Source organism: Coptis chinensis, chromosome 6, assembly GCF_015680905.1.
Source record: "Coptis chinensis isolate HL-2020 chromosome 6, ASM1568090v1, whole genome shotgun sequence".
Taxonomy (NCBI): Eukaryota; Viridiplantae; Streptophyta; class Magnoliopsida; order Ranunculales; family Ranunculaceae; genus Coptis; species Coptis chinensis.
In genome coordinates this window covers 92,259,842-92,273,976 of record NC_141461.1, presented here as the reverse complement: position 1 = coordinate 92,273,976, position 14,135 = coordinate 92,259,842, and the positions used below count along the sequence as shown (strand labels likewise).

The window sequence follows — 14,135 nt, the reverse complement described above, 5'->3', positions numbered from 1 at the left end:
AAAATGCAGCTTTGGCAAAGAGTCTAATTGATGTGGGCATTAGACAGTGTCAAGTGATGAATTTCCCTGTTTATAGGGCTGGCCAGTTTTGTAAAGTTGGTTACATAAGAAAGGATTTGTATAATTATATGACCAAGACGAGGAAAATTTATTATATGAATGGAGATGCTAGCACACTTGTTTCCTGTATGAAAAACAAGTCAAAGATTGATCCATAATCTTACTACTCATACGAGTTGAATTAACTTAGCCAATTGGTCAGATTGTTTTGGTCAGATTGTTTTGGGCAGATTTGACATCTCGTGCAGATTACAGTTGTTTTGGTGACGTATTATTGTTTGATTCAACATACCGGACAAATCAATACAAAATTACAATTGTCGTATTTGCTGGAGTGAACAATCATGGACAAACTATTGTACTTGGTTTTGCATTTATGACTAGTGAGTAAGAGCAGTTTTACACTTGGGCATTAGAGCATTTTCTTAGAGTGATGGGTGGTAAGACACTTAAGTCGGTCATAACAGATGGTGATCGTGCAATTCGCAAGGCTATTAAAGCTATCTTACCTAGTAATAGATATCGCTTATGTGCTTGACACGTTTTGAAAATTTGTATTAACAGTGTCCGTGTCTTTGGGTTTTAAAAGGACTTTTGTTCACTCATGTTTATGAAATGTTCAGAATAAGAGTTATTGACCAAATGTGGGAACATTTTTTAGAAGCACACCAGGTCCATGAACATGAGTGGGTGAAGAAAATATACAAAAAAATGATGAGGTGGGCAGAGGCATGTCTTCGAGACGCATTATTTGGTGGTTGTATAACCAACCAACGTTGTGAAAGCATGAACTCTGTTATATGACTTCATGTAAAGCCTGGTTTAAAAATGGTTGAGCTCTATAGAAAAATTGAGCTAGCACTTGAGAAGATCCGGCACTGTGAGCACGAAGAAGAAGTTATCACTCTGACAACCAAGCCAGTAATTGTGACCCACCTGACTGAGTATGAAAATCATGCAAACTCCATCTATACACGGGCGACGTTTAATGTGTTTAAGATGCAATTGCAGCAAGAGGCATTGTACACTGTTGATTCAATGAAGGATCATCAAGGTGACAATATTCGTTACTACACTCTGCGTCATCATTTGTATAGGCACTACAAGTCTATTGTGGAATACAATGTTGTTGATCAAAACGCTAAGTGTTCTTGTGGTCTATTTGAGTCATTTGGTTTTCCATGTCGACACATAATTTCAGTTTTAAAAAATGAAGACGTCGCTAAAATACTCTATAGTTGCATTTTATTGAGGTGGACGCGACATGTGAAAACAATCATTCCTACTATTATTTCGGTTAATGTTCATAATGAAACAACTTCTACTATTTGTTATAGTGAGCTTATGGGGATTTGCAATAATATTTGTTTGAAGGCCTCCAAATTAAAACTGAATAAGCTAGTGAAGAGTTCAAAGATTTCCTACATTCTTATCTTATGTCAAAAGAAATCCCATCAACTGCTGAAAAAAATCCTCAAGTTCCCGTTGAGGAGCCATCAGATACTCACGGAGATGTGGCCCACTTAGAACTGATACGTGATCCACCCCAAGTAGCACCTAAGGGTCGACCAAAAAGACTTAAAGGACACAATGAGACAAGGAAGAAAAGTTGTGGCGAATGTGGTGTTGTTGGGCATACAAAACCCACGTGCCCAGAATTACATCGAGAAATTAGGGATAACTAGTTATGTTCACCGCTTTAGTTTTTCCAATACAAGTATCTATATTATTGAAGAACTAGAATTTTTAAACATGTTGCGTTGCTAGTATTTATATTTTTTTTAATAACTACAATGCTATGTGTGTGTAATAGGTCTAAGTACAAACTCAAAATGTGTGAGAAAATGTGCTCGATCAGCCGATTTGAGCGAAGAGGAGGAGATACATTCTACGAGTGGTAGGTACTGCCATTTGTTCAATTTTGGTTTCCAAAGCTCAATATAATTCTCAATTTTTGTTCTAATACAGGTGTGTGTGGTTTTGTTGCTATGGAGAATTTTGATAAAAGGAAAGGAAGATCTCGAATCAGCAAGTGTGGAAACTGCAATGAACAGGGCATATGAAGACTACGTGTACATGGCCTAAACCTTAATCACAAGGTAGGTACTGTATCGAGTAGTATATAGAAGGAACATGCACTGAGGTGGTTAAAGCATATTGAGTTGTTATATTTGGAAGGTTCCAATATCCTAAACTATGTATATACTTATTTAATATTAGTATTTTCGAAATCTTAGTATTTCATTATTGAATTTATTGCTTGAATTCTTTTCAAACAACTTTTTATTCTAAGGTTCCAACAGCTCCTCCACCTTCTTAGGTAATTACATTTATCTTCTGGGATATATTTTCTCACCAATCGACCATATTTACTAAACGAATGTAAACTCATAAGGCGTTAACTGTGTTGTATTAGTTTTTGCAGGGTGATCAGTAGTGAGATTATATGCTATTGGGAAGGTCTCCATAACTGTTTAGGGCATTGAATTATTACCAGAGCTGTAAGGGAAATTCCAAATATCCCCTGATCTTCTTATGTGCCTTGTGATATGAAATCTTTTGTTGAAAATGGAAGGGATGAGATGATGGTGAGTTTAGGGTTGAACCGTATGACGACTGCCTACGTATCTCCTTTGTTCTATTGGACAACCAAACCCTATTTTGCATAGTTCCTAAGAGCGAACCCCTATGGTTTATATAGGAAGGGCTACGAGAGTCCTAGGGTTAGGACTGTCTTCACCACTTGTGAGTTCCCTTCTATATTTGGACTCTGCCTTCTTAATATGATTCCTCTTTTTATGGAAGTCTGAATTTATACCATATCTTATGAGAGGTAAGTTTCCTTGTTGATCATAATGTCCCATAATGCATGAAAATATTATATCTAAAAGGTAACTCCTAAGATATGTCATCACGATTCCTTCCTTATCATCAAATATCGCCATATTCAGTTTTCTTATCTTTAGGAACTGTCTATATCAGTTCCTAATTAACGACTGGGGTAACTGTTATGCTTGAAGGCAGGCAGTCGTGTGCTTGGCACATGTCTACTAAATACTCGTGTTGAGCATGAGATCACTTATTCACATAACTTATCCGATGGCCCTCGTCTCATTCTGGACATCTATAGTCTTAGGTTATTTCCCATACACGTGTTATATGTCCAAAGGACGGAAATCCCCTACGATGCCCTCGCTCATGTCGGCCTAGTGCGTTTGAAGCGATGATCTTTGCTTTTGGCGCGAGAATCTTTTTCCAAAACTGTTTGTTGCAACTACTGACGTACCCAACTAATTAAGGCTCTGAAAAGACGGTTCAAACAGACACATCATTTCCCGAAAAAAGGTAATAATGACAATTCCATCCCGAAAATACACACCGCTTGGGCTCATCCTAACTGCCCATCTTATTTGTATATAAAGAATATGGTGAGAGAACTTTCATTATCTATTCTGCTACTTTTTTTCTGCATACTAAATCTTTTGATCTCCCATTAGGGTTTAACCAAAGCTTTAAACTTTTATTCTTTCTCAATCATGAATCCTAACTAGTTACTTGTAAACTTCATAGATATTTCCTCTCTAGAACTGATCCGCGAGAAATTTCACATCCTTGAAGATATCGGCTTGGAGTGGGGGAGGTTATCTGATGAGTTAGCCTACAAGGAGGTGGCACTCATCGCCATTGGTCAACTTAGGGCCGGACTCACTCTTCCCCTCCACCCATTGCTAAGAGAGTGTCTGATTCACTTCAATCTTGCTCTTGGTCAGGTAGCACCCCTATTTTACAAAAATGTTATGTACTCTGCCCTTCTTGCTAAGAGACATGGGTTTGCTCTAAACCGTTGGGTGTTTGGTTACTTTTATGAGGTTCGGCATATTCGAGACCAGTCGTACTATTACCTCATGACCAGAGACAAAAATTCTCCGATCGTCTTCTTTGAGGGGAACCAGAGTGACGAAGGTCAATGTGAGACGTTCACCCCTCCGATGCTGATGGTAAGCCAATGGGAATTCTTGTTCCCATAAAACACACCCATGCTCCAGCCAGTAAGTCTTCCTACTCAAGTTCTTTATAACTTGATATAAGAGTCTTCCGCCTGAATATCTTTTGCTATTATTCCTTAGACGACTTTTCTCCCTGGAATCAACTAACTGCAATTGATGTTGCTACGGTAGACATTATCAAGAAGATCCCCAAGGAACAAATGATAACTTGGGTGATAGTTCCTGATCCCACTCATATTTTTGAATATTTCAACATGTCTACTAAAAAGCTGCTGCAACTTGTTCCTGACTATTCCCCATTTGGGATAAATAATATTATGAATTCTGGGCGCACAACACTTTCTCTTCCTGTTGATTAGGATACCGGACTTTTTCCTCCTTCAGTTCAGGATGAATCCTCTTTGATTACTAGAAGAAGAGGAAACAGCAAGAAGAATAGTTCGGAAGCCGTCTCCAGTGACGTTGCGACGTCGGGTTCAATTCAGGAGCCTGCTGTCAGTGATTATTGGCGGGAGGGGACATGAACTGCTACGGCTAGCAATTTTAAAAGGAGAGTGCGTGCGTCCAACCATTATAGATTGAAGAGATCTGATACTGCTTTTGATACTGCCCCCTCTAGTAAGAAAACGAATTTTCACCTCCTCTCTGTCAATGAAGACACAGTTTTTAAGGTTCCTACTAGTATTCCCCCTCTGCTAGTTATGAAGAATCAATGGACTGCATGCCTGAAGCTTCGGTCTTGATGGTTGTAATAAATGCTTACATTACAAGCCGTTGTGGAGCGAGCACTATGGAGGTCGCTTCTTGGTGAGATCGCCTACTTGACTCGAGTCACTTTGAAGCGAGCTCACAAGTCGAGTACGAGAGATCGGTTGGTGGTGACATCACTCTGGGTGCGAGTTGAATAGGTTGCTTACTTGAGTCGAGTCACTATGAAGCGAGCTCTGAGGACGAGAATACGAAGTTGGTTGTTAGTTCTGTATATGCTGGATACGTGTGTGGTATTCATTGGATGTGAATATTACTCCCTCATACCTGCCATCACGGTTCTCGATATCACAGTGGAGAAAACGCCCAACACCCCATCTTTCCATCTCTCAATTACTAGAGGTTTTGTTTTGGATTTCTCATATAACAATTTTGGTTTCTCGATTTATTTCTTCCTCTTTTTTCCCTCACACCAACTTGCAACTTTGTTGGTCGCTTGAAAATTGAGATGTTTTCACTTTTGATGAGAGGTTTTGCATTCCGGCTCAATACTTTATCGATATCATTAATCATTTTCTTAGTGTGTATGCTGATTTGATGTGAATTTGATGTTGTAGTTATTTAATTACTCGGAAAAAATGGACTTGGGATTGCATAAAAGAAGTCAGAAACTAGGAAGTGTTATTCATTTCTGGGCCGGGGCAGGGTTGACTCAAGACATTTGGGGCCATAAGTAAAATCCGAATGCCAATGGATGTGAAGAGTTTTTTTGTTGGAGAAGGGCGAGAAAAACGTAGGATAGAGCGAGGGAAACAAAGGGTTTTAGAACTAATTGAATTTTCTAATTTCCAATTTAAAACATTATAAATCGTTAAAATAGTGGGCTGAAAAAACAATAGTGGGCTAAATTATATTGGGGGCTGGGCCTTTGGGCTATAGGGCCCTAAACAGTTCCTTATTTGGCTATAGGGTAGAGCCGGCCCTGGTCAGTGATTTAGTTTACCTGTCTTAGATACATTAAAAGGGAGGGGAAAAGCCTTGCACATTGCACTCCTTGGATATGTATAGCGGCATTATGCATTGTGCGGAAGAGTCTGTGAATAACACTCAACAGGTTTTAGAAAGCCACCGATAGTAGTGTCGGGGACTTTACATTCCTAGGTGATGTTTTCCCTTCTATTGAGGTGTGATGAAATCGAGTCAAATTGATTCTATGGGAGAAAATGAAACAAACCAATGGATGTGAGTAAAGCACATGGACTAGAATTTATGTTTTTAGTTTAGAGTTTTCTAGCTTGGTTATGTCACGTGTTGCAACCATAGTACATACAAAATAGATTGTTTGGGAATGATTACCATTGTAGGTACCTTAATTGGGAATGATTTTCTATGTCTTTAAAGTTGTCCGAAGCAGACGAGCTTTAGGTTATATGGGGATTATGATACTTAATAGCAGATGCATGGTTTATTCAAAGTAGAAAATCAGCTTGTTCTCCGACTGTGTATTTGCAGGGACGGAGCTAGGAATATAACCTAGGGGGGGTGAGTGTATACGCATAATCAAAATACAGGGACGGTTGGACGGAGCCAGAAATTTGACCTGGGGGAGGGAGTGCTTATACTATTTCAGAAAATGAAATAACATGTAATTAACAAGGGATAACAAAACGTATTAATAGACGAAGTAAAACATTCAAATTATGAACATACTATACCCCATGGATCTCGAAAATAAACAATCAAGGCAGATTAGGCATAAAGCAAAGTTTTGGCCACTTTAAGCTCCCCACATTCACTTATATAGATTGTTTTAGAAGGTCTGTTCCATATATTACGTGCACTCTGAGTTCTTTCGTCCCCAAAAAACCCAGCCAAATCATTGAATTGGTATATCCGATCGGATGATTTGTAAGTAGGTATAACAGCTATATATGGTTGTCACCACATCAAGGATTTTATGCTCGACTTAATTGTGTGTTACTTAACTTATTTCTATTATCGGGTCCGTCTCTTTATATTTTCTAATAGTAGATTAATGATAAAACACTTGGATTTGATATAACGCTCCTACATCTATTATAAGAAGACTATGTTGTGGCTCCACGTTTAAAAAACATAGTCAAAAAATTTGAGGGGGCGGTAGTAAAATATTTGAACTTATTTTGAAAAGGGGAGGAACCTGTATGTATTCATAAATTTTCATACTAGTAATACACTGAACATAATGGTTCTTCTTAGTAAATCCTTTATCTACGTGAAATATGCCTAGTGCAGCGCGCCATTAAATTTTGCTACCCTTTTCCCTAGCCCTTTTGATTCCTAAAATGCATGGTCGCTCTCCGCTACACAGTTATACTAGTGTGTATATTGGACTTAAATTTTGTTCCTCTGGACGGGCCTCCAAAACAATAGTCCACCAATAATCTGGGCTGGGCTTTGGGCTGTACTCCTCTTAACCCGCCCAAATTCGACCCGCTTAACCTCTTATAACGATTCTCAATTTCAAACGAAAGAAAACCCATTTCCGTGATCATAATAAGGTGCGTATTTTTTAATCAAATCACATTTTTGGAACCAGCTGATTTTTTTTACGGGATTTCAAATTTTCAAATCGTTATTTGATACAGGGCGTTAACAAAGAATATACATACATGTCTACCGAAAATTCAGAAACCGAGTGAGCGATATTTTTTATTCTGTAACCACGTAATAAATAAGTCACATTAATATGTTTATATTGAAGTTCCTTGCTATGTTTAGGTACATGGATTGGTTCTTAGTTTTGATCTTATTTCTACTTTTACTTTGGGTTGTTTCTCTATGCAAAATTCTCTACTACGCCTCGCGCGTACCCACTGTTTCATTCTTATCTAAAGGCGAGTTTATTATCTTATGTGAATTTTCATATTCTTTTGCTCTCATGATATGGATCATTAAGTACCATATGTTTGTTTGTTTGGTTAAACTATAGGTGAAGATGCTCAGAAGAGAAAGGTCATACTTGTTGTCGCACACCCGGATGATGAGGCTATGTAAGTTTTAATATTAATGTTCTCAATTTTAAAATGTTATTTGTCATGTAATTAATTTACGTATCACATTATTGCAGGTTTTTTTCGCCAACTATTCTTTATTTGACTTCGAAAGGGCACACTGTACACATTTTATGTTTGTCAACAGGTATGTTTGCATCGTCAATATGTGGTTCATCTTATTAGTATTAATAGTAAGTGTCTGTATATTGTTATATTGGTATTGTTTTTCTGTTGTTGGCTGAAAAAAATACTTGGTATAGTACGACATGAGGTTGCTATCCGTTTCTAAACAGTCTCTATTGTAATTTCTTGGTGTTGTTATGGTTCCCAGAATTTACTCCTGTCTATAATAGCTGATGCAACTGTACACGGGTAACTTGAACCGGGACTTCTGACCCAGGAGTTCCCTTTTACGTGTACTTGTTTGTTGATTCCTTCCTTCAACCATCCCTTTTCAACCATGTCTTTTGAATTCTTGTATGGCTGACAATTCCTTTTAGTAACGCTATAACACCAGAAGATCATGTGCAAGTTCCTCTTTATTTTTTAGGAGATTCAAGTTTTACGCTTTTCAGTTTGCAAACTATTAACGGTGTCATTATCATTTACGAATCAAATGGAGCCTGATTTTAAGTTGAGACTAAAACATTAATATTGATATCCCATATTTCATATCGTGGTGGTCTTTTATGTAGGAAATGCTGATGGCAAAGGAAATGTAAGAAAGGAAGAGCTATATCATGCTTGCAGTAGCCTCAAGGTGATGCTAAAATTAAGGTGGCCTAAACCAATCAAGGTGGTTTGGAAATTCAGTTTCCAATTAAATACTGACCAACTATAAGTTTTAGTGAAGGCTATAGGTCGATGACAAGTTTATTTATTGGTTATGACAACCCTAGCCAACTGAATGAAGTCTAATCTCAGAAAAAAAAAAGTTCGAATTCAACTGTCATTTCACTTGGCTATCTTTTTGGGAAAATTTAACAAAGATTCTACCTTGGCATTGGTCCTCAATTTATTTTCTCGTGACATTTATGAGCAGGTTCCTCGTCAACATATTAAGATCTTAGATCATCCAGATTTACAGGTGATCCCATGCATCAAGATGTAACTTCTTTTTTGTTTGCGTAGCTGTTTATAGATTTTTATGTTTGTTCAAAACAATATTGCCTGGTTATGTGTCAGTTACAACTTTGTTATGGTTAAACAGGATGGATTTGACAACATGTGGAGTTCTATCCTTATTGCAAAGATTATTAAGGAGGAAACTGCATCTCTGGGCCTTGACTTGGTAATTATTTTGTCTCAACCATAAAGTGTTTAATGTTAAGTCCCAACCATAATGCTCTCTAGACCATATATATGACCTTAGTGCAAGATTATGAAATTCTAACTTACTATACACCTGAGTACTGTTTTATATTCCCTTTCCCTACTTCTCTCACCTTCTCTCAATTGTAGAAGTATTCAATGGCATACTCTAATTTGATTTGGCTTTTCATGTAGCTTATCATTTTTAATTTTGCTTGATTTTCTAGTTGATTACTTTCGATAGCTATGGGATTTCGGGTCATCGGAATCACCGTGATGTGCATAATGGGGTTTGGTAAGTTGCTTTTCTTTTGTGATGGGTTCCATTTACAGTATTAATCTCAGTTCTTACTTTTACGATGGCTAATATAATTGACTAGATTTTGATTTCATTTATTACACAACACAAATCATTTCAAATATTTCTATTGAGTTTCTTGTGATCAGTACTTTGTGAGGTGATGGTCCTATGAGGTTTTGATAGGTGAAATGCAACAGTAGTTTGAATTTGAATAACACCATTGTTGAAGTGTGAGACATGAATTACTGCTAGTCAAATGCATTATGGATCTATTTAAGTGCTACCCTTTGAAGAATGAACTGTAAGGAACCAGGATTTTAGTAATTCGTTCGCCGAGTGCGAGGCTCTGTTCTGTAATGTTAGACTTTGTTCAAAACCACTACCATACAAGCCCTAAGAACAGGTGTTAAATGGTCCTCTAGCACCCTCAAACCAGACCAAACCGTAGTCACTCGTGCCTTTGACTTGGGCGACCCATACAACCACAGATTGCTTAATGAAATAATTGAGGATTGAGTATCTAATAGGAACCAGTAAAGTATCATGAGGTTTGTTTTTCATATATTTTTGGCACAGATGAAGACAGAAATAGGAACAGATATCTTATAGAATTATCTTTGACTAACAATTACATCATCTCCTTCATAACACCCAAGTGGAGAAGTATTTGAAAAGAATAATAAATTCAAGCATATTTATAGAGAAATGTGAAAGAGATAGTTCCTTATAGCTTCAACTAAGTAACATTTTGGAACATAATAAGTGCCCATACTATCTTTATTCTTGGTATACTTAGTTAAAAACATTGTAATAGTAATGCCTTAAAATGTTGGCTAACCTCTGTAGATTACAACTGAACAACATTTTTCACATATATTTTTTGTTGCATGATCCAGATTAAATGTTATAGTTAATCAATTGCGATAAGCACTAATGATCAAGGAAAACATATTTAATATCTTATATTGATTTGTGCACAGCACATTTTTATGCGAGGATTCACAAAGAGGTATTGAAGCTTGGGAACTTGTATGTTGTTATTCTCCTTTGAATTGTCATAATTCTTTTATTTTATATCCCTGCTACTATATTTATGTTAGTTGATGTTGTTATTTTATAAACCAGTAAAGCTCTCTAGGTTATCAGCGCCTGAAAGTTTTCTAACAGGTTACTAACTTTTTTTCCCCTTGGTAGCAATTAGTTAATTTGGTCTTGATCAAGACGATGTCAGACTACTGTTGTAGTTCATAGATCCTTCTTCACTCAACCTTAGTTTTCTAAGACCAATAGGCACATTAAGTTCTAGCTTAGAGCACAACTCCAGTTAGCTTCAGCTATTTCAGGAGTTTGCTTGAGGTTTATGGAATAATTTTGAGCCCGCGTCAATTCTTTAGTAGTCTGAATTTCCTTTTTCCTTTTTTCTGTCTAATTCAAGTATCTAGTAAATTCATCAATTTGTCTATCATCAGCTAATAAATTAGCTTTCATTTAAATAATAACCGTATTCTCACACTATTATATTCTATATGTAAATTGTAGCTGGAAATTTTTATGATGTATCAGTAATATGGCTCTATGTCAAAGCAATAAGATGAGTAGCTCTTACAGCCATGAATAGGTCTTACAACCGATGTGCTATACCGATTAAAACCACGTAATGTCACATATTTGCTTCAATATGCCTTAATATTAAGGAAGCTGACCTTTTGCATTTGCCACCATCTCCATTGTGCATTAGGACCCTGGTGAATCTCATAATCATTTCCCTAGAAGAACAGACTTTATTTCTTTGAGGATTCTAAGGTTGAGAATACCTTTGGACTTCACTTGCTAACTGGTTCCACGTAATCAACCGAGTTTTCGTCTGTGGACTGCCATAAAAAGTCATGAATAATGTTCTCAGGCCATTTCGCCATATTGGCAATATACAAGCAGCGAATGTAGTAGATAGGCCGATTAGACAAGGTGATCTTGATTAATTGGAGTGAGGTTCTAGAGCAGGTGCGACACTCCTAGAGGGAGGATCACGTTACTAAGAATAGAAGTATTTGGTTGACATATTTCCATGAAAAATTGATTAACTGAGGTTTCAATAATGACCTATATTTGTTTTGGTACCTGTAGATTCCTGATAATAGTGAAATAATGTTTATGGTCTTGGGGGTTCTAGTGATCATTGATTATGTGTTGTTGTTGATATATTTCCAGTTAAGCACAAGCATCATACGCAAGTATAGTGGACCCATGGATCTCTGGTTGTCTGCCTTACTTGCTAGTAGCTCAAGAGGGCAGATGCATTGCCTGCTAAATGAGCATCCTGTAAAAAGCTTCATGGCGATGGCACAACATCAGAGCCAGTGGATTTGGTACGTGTTCTGTTAATTTTTGTATTGTTTTTTAGATTTACTTGTTTGCTTTCCCACCTCATCATTCTTTCTACATTGTCGGAAGCCAGAAAGCCCATATGTGAGTTTTCAAGTGATGTCGAGGCTCTTAGGGATTTGAAGTTCAATGCGTTATTTGCTTTTGAACAATTCATTGTGTAAAGGTGGTATGTTGTAGTATCAAATTGTGATGGTGTGGTAGATTGTTTCTCCAGCTCCTCGTTAAGGTGGATCTAACTAAAATTGGGTTGTATTCTTGTTTTCTTGGGGATGAATTTTTTATTTTTGCTGATGAGACAAAGAATCCCCTGCATTGAGCCGAGTCAACTGAACTTGCTCTGTGATGTTTATATCTGATTTCAGTCTAGCTAGTTATCTGTGTGTAAGCCTTTATTGACAACATTCATCTGTTTGCAGCCTTTAGCAGAACCCAGTAAAAAATTGAAGATCTTACCTCCCTTTTGATTGCCTTTTTCCTGTCATCTTCGCAGGTTTCGGAAACTGTTTGTCGTATTCTCTAGCTACACTTACGTTAACATGCTTAGAAAGATCAATCTTTAGGTACTCCAGACTCCAGAGGTTGATTATTCCACTTTAACGCCATTACGTCAACAAATTTAGTGACTAATCTTCTGGAAAGTATTCTATTGCGCAGTTAATATATATTTTTTGCAGTGGTACAGGATTTGTATGTCCACATTGAGGAGTTTTGTCAATTAGATGATCATATTATGGTAAGAAAAAATTCACGCTGATTATTTACTCTGTATGTATCCCTATACTTGAGGCAATGTAAGGATGGAAGAGGATATAACTCTACTCAAACACTTTTTGAATTTGAAACTGAAACTTTATCCAATTCTCGGAGTTGTTTCTTTCCTCAATTTCCTCAATAGGAATTTTATGGGAATACATGATCTCCTACTTTATCATTGATTTTCTTACTTCAGTATATCGGAACATATTAGACAAGTTAATTATCCTTTGAATCCCGGGTTGAAGAGCTCCGGATCCAGCTCGCTACTATTTGATTTGCTCAAGATACCCCAGAGTAGGACAGAGTAAGAACTTATTCTTGTCTTCTTTTTCAACTTCAAAGTAGTAAAGCCAGTAAGCAAACAGAAAACTCTCCCCCATATTCTTCAGCAGTGCATCCAATGCACTAAATCCCACCTATATGTTCCTTCACTATCTTCCCCAGTGGCATAGGGGTCAATCCCATGTAAATATGTAATGTTTAAATTTATTCAACTACTCAGGTAGTCCTTTCAAGGGAAATTAGTAGTACCTTGAAGACGGGATCGACAAAATTTGTTTTCATAAGCGCGATTGTTAGAGCGGCGCAAATTAACTTAACGAGGTTTTACTGTAAGCAAAACCATAAAGCAAACAAAAGCTCCAACAACTCGAGTTTGTTAGTAATGCCAAATGAAACCTACTGGTCGAGAAACTTCAATTAGTTTGAAGATTTGGGACAAATTCTTAGTAGTGTTTTCTCCCATTTGCCGTTTCAGGTTACTTTCCACACACTGCCAACTTTCAAAGATGTTACTGTTCAAGTTCATCTTGTTATCACAATATCCCTTAGTCTGTTTTTCTCTACCTTCACATACAGGGAGATTTTTTCTCTAATGAACATAAAAGTCCTCATAGAAGCGGAACTTTTGTTGGCTGGGGCTAAGATGAGTTTCTAAACTGGTAACAAAACACGTCTAGGAAAAGAGTGATATTGAATGTCAAACAAAAAATGCGTTCCATTTGAGATATTTATGAATCTAGCGATTTGTTAGTTTTTACTTGTGAGCTAAAAATATGATTTTGCTGTAAAAGAAATTTCCGGCAGAAAGTCAAGGATGAAGAAGTTGCTGAAATTCAAATAAAAGTAAAAATATCAGCCTTGGGAACTCAATTTAAAAAGCAGGGGATGAAGTTGTGCACATATTTGAAATTTACAGCGAAAAGTAAAATGAAGGTTTTTGAAAACTGTGATTTAGATCGGTGTGGCAAGATCACAACCGAGCTGATTTTTTCGTGTGTTTATCTCCACGGTTTTGAGATAATCTTAGCCAAAAATGAAGAGCTAATTTTATGTCGTTTGCTTTAAGATTAGGTGCAATGACTCCCCATTTCCTCAAAAGTCGAGGGAGTGGCGGTGGTTTTTGCTCCTTATCTCCATAATACTCTCTATATATAGAGGGTAATATTGAGGAATAGATAATGCATTCCACCCGAGTTGAAATGACGTGGTTTGTAAAAACCCAAACGGCACCACTTGAAATGGCGTGGAATGCATTTTCAATTTCATACCATGCCATTTGAAATAGGGTGG

General features: G+C 37.1%; 1 protein-coding gene across 7 annotated transcripts; it reads left to right on the top strand.

The window, feature by feature from the left end:
• Window positions 1-7,206: 7,206 nt before the first annotated feature.
• Window positions 7,207-12,665, top strand: LOC147495450 (uncharacterized). Of its 7 annotated transcripts, none has more exons than XM_086564101.1 (12): window positions 7,299-7,315; window positions 7,403-7,452; window positions 7,536-7,651; window positions 7,747-7,807; window positions 7,885-7,955; window positions 8,506-8,606; window positions 8,853-8,897; window positions 9,021-9,101; window positions 9,349-9,416; window positions 10,403-10,451; window positions 11,631-11,788; window positions 12,298-12,665. In XM_086564101.1, the coding sequence occupies exons 2-12, from the start codon at window positions 7,427-7,429 to the stop codon at window positions 12,365-12,367; spliced, it is 846 nt and encodes a 281-aa protein (XP_086420227.1). In that variant the 5' UTR covers window positions 7,299-7,315; window positions 7,403-7,426; the 3' UTR covers window positions 12,368-12,665. The 7 variants fall into 7 exon arrangements, with proteins under 7 accessions (XP_086420232.1, XP_086420227.1, XP_086420231.1 ...); XM_086564105.1 differs by lacking the exon at window positions 7,299-7,315 and having other exon boundaries at window positions 7,322-7,452; window positions 12,298-12,367; window positions 12,490-12,665; XM_086564103.1 differs by lacking the exon at window positions 7,299-7,315 and having other exon boundaries at window positions 7,322-7,452; window positions 12,298-12,367; window positions 12,482-12,665.
• Window positions 12,666-14,135: the final 1,470 nt, after the last annotated feature.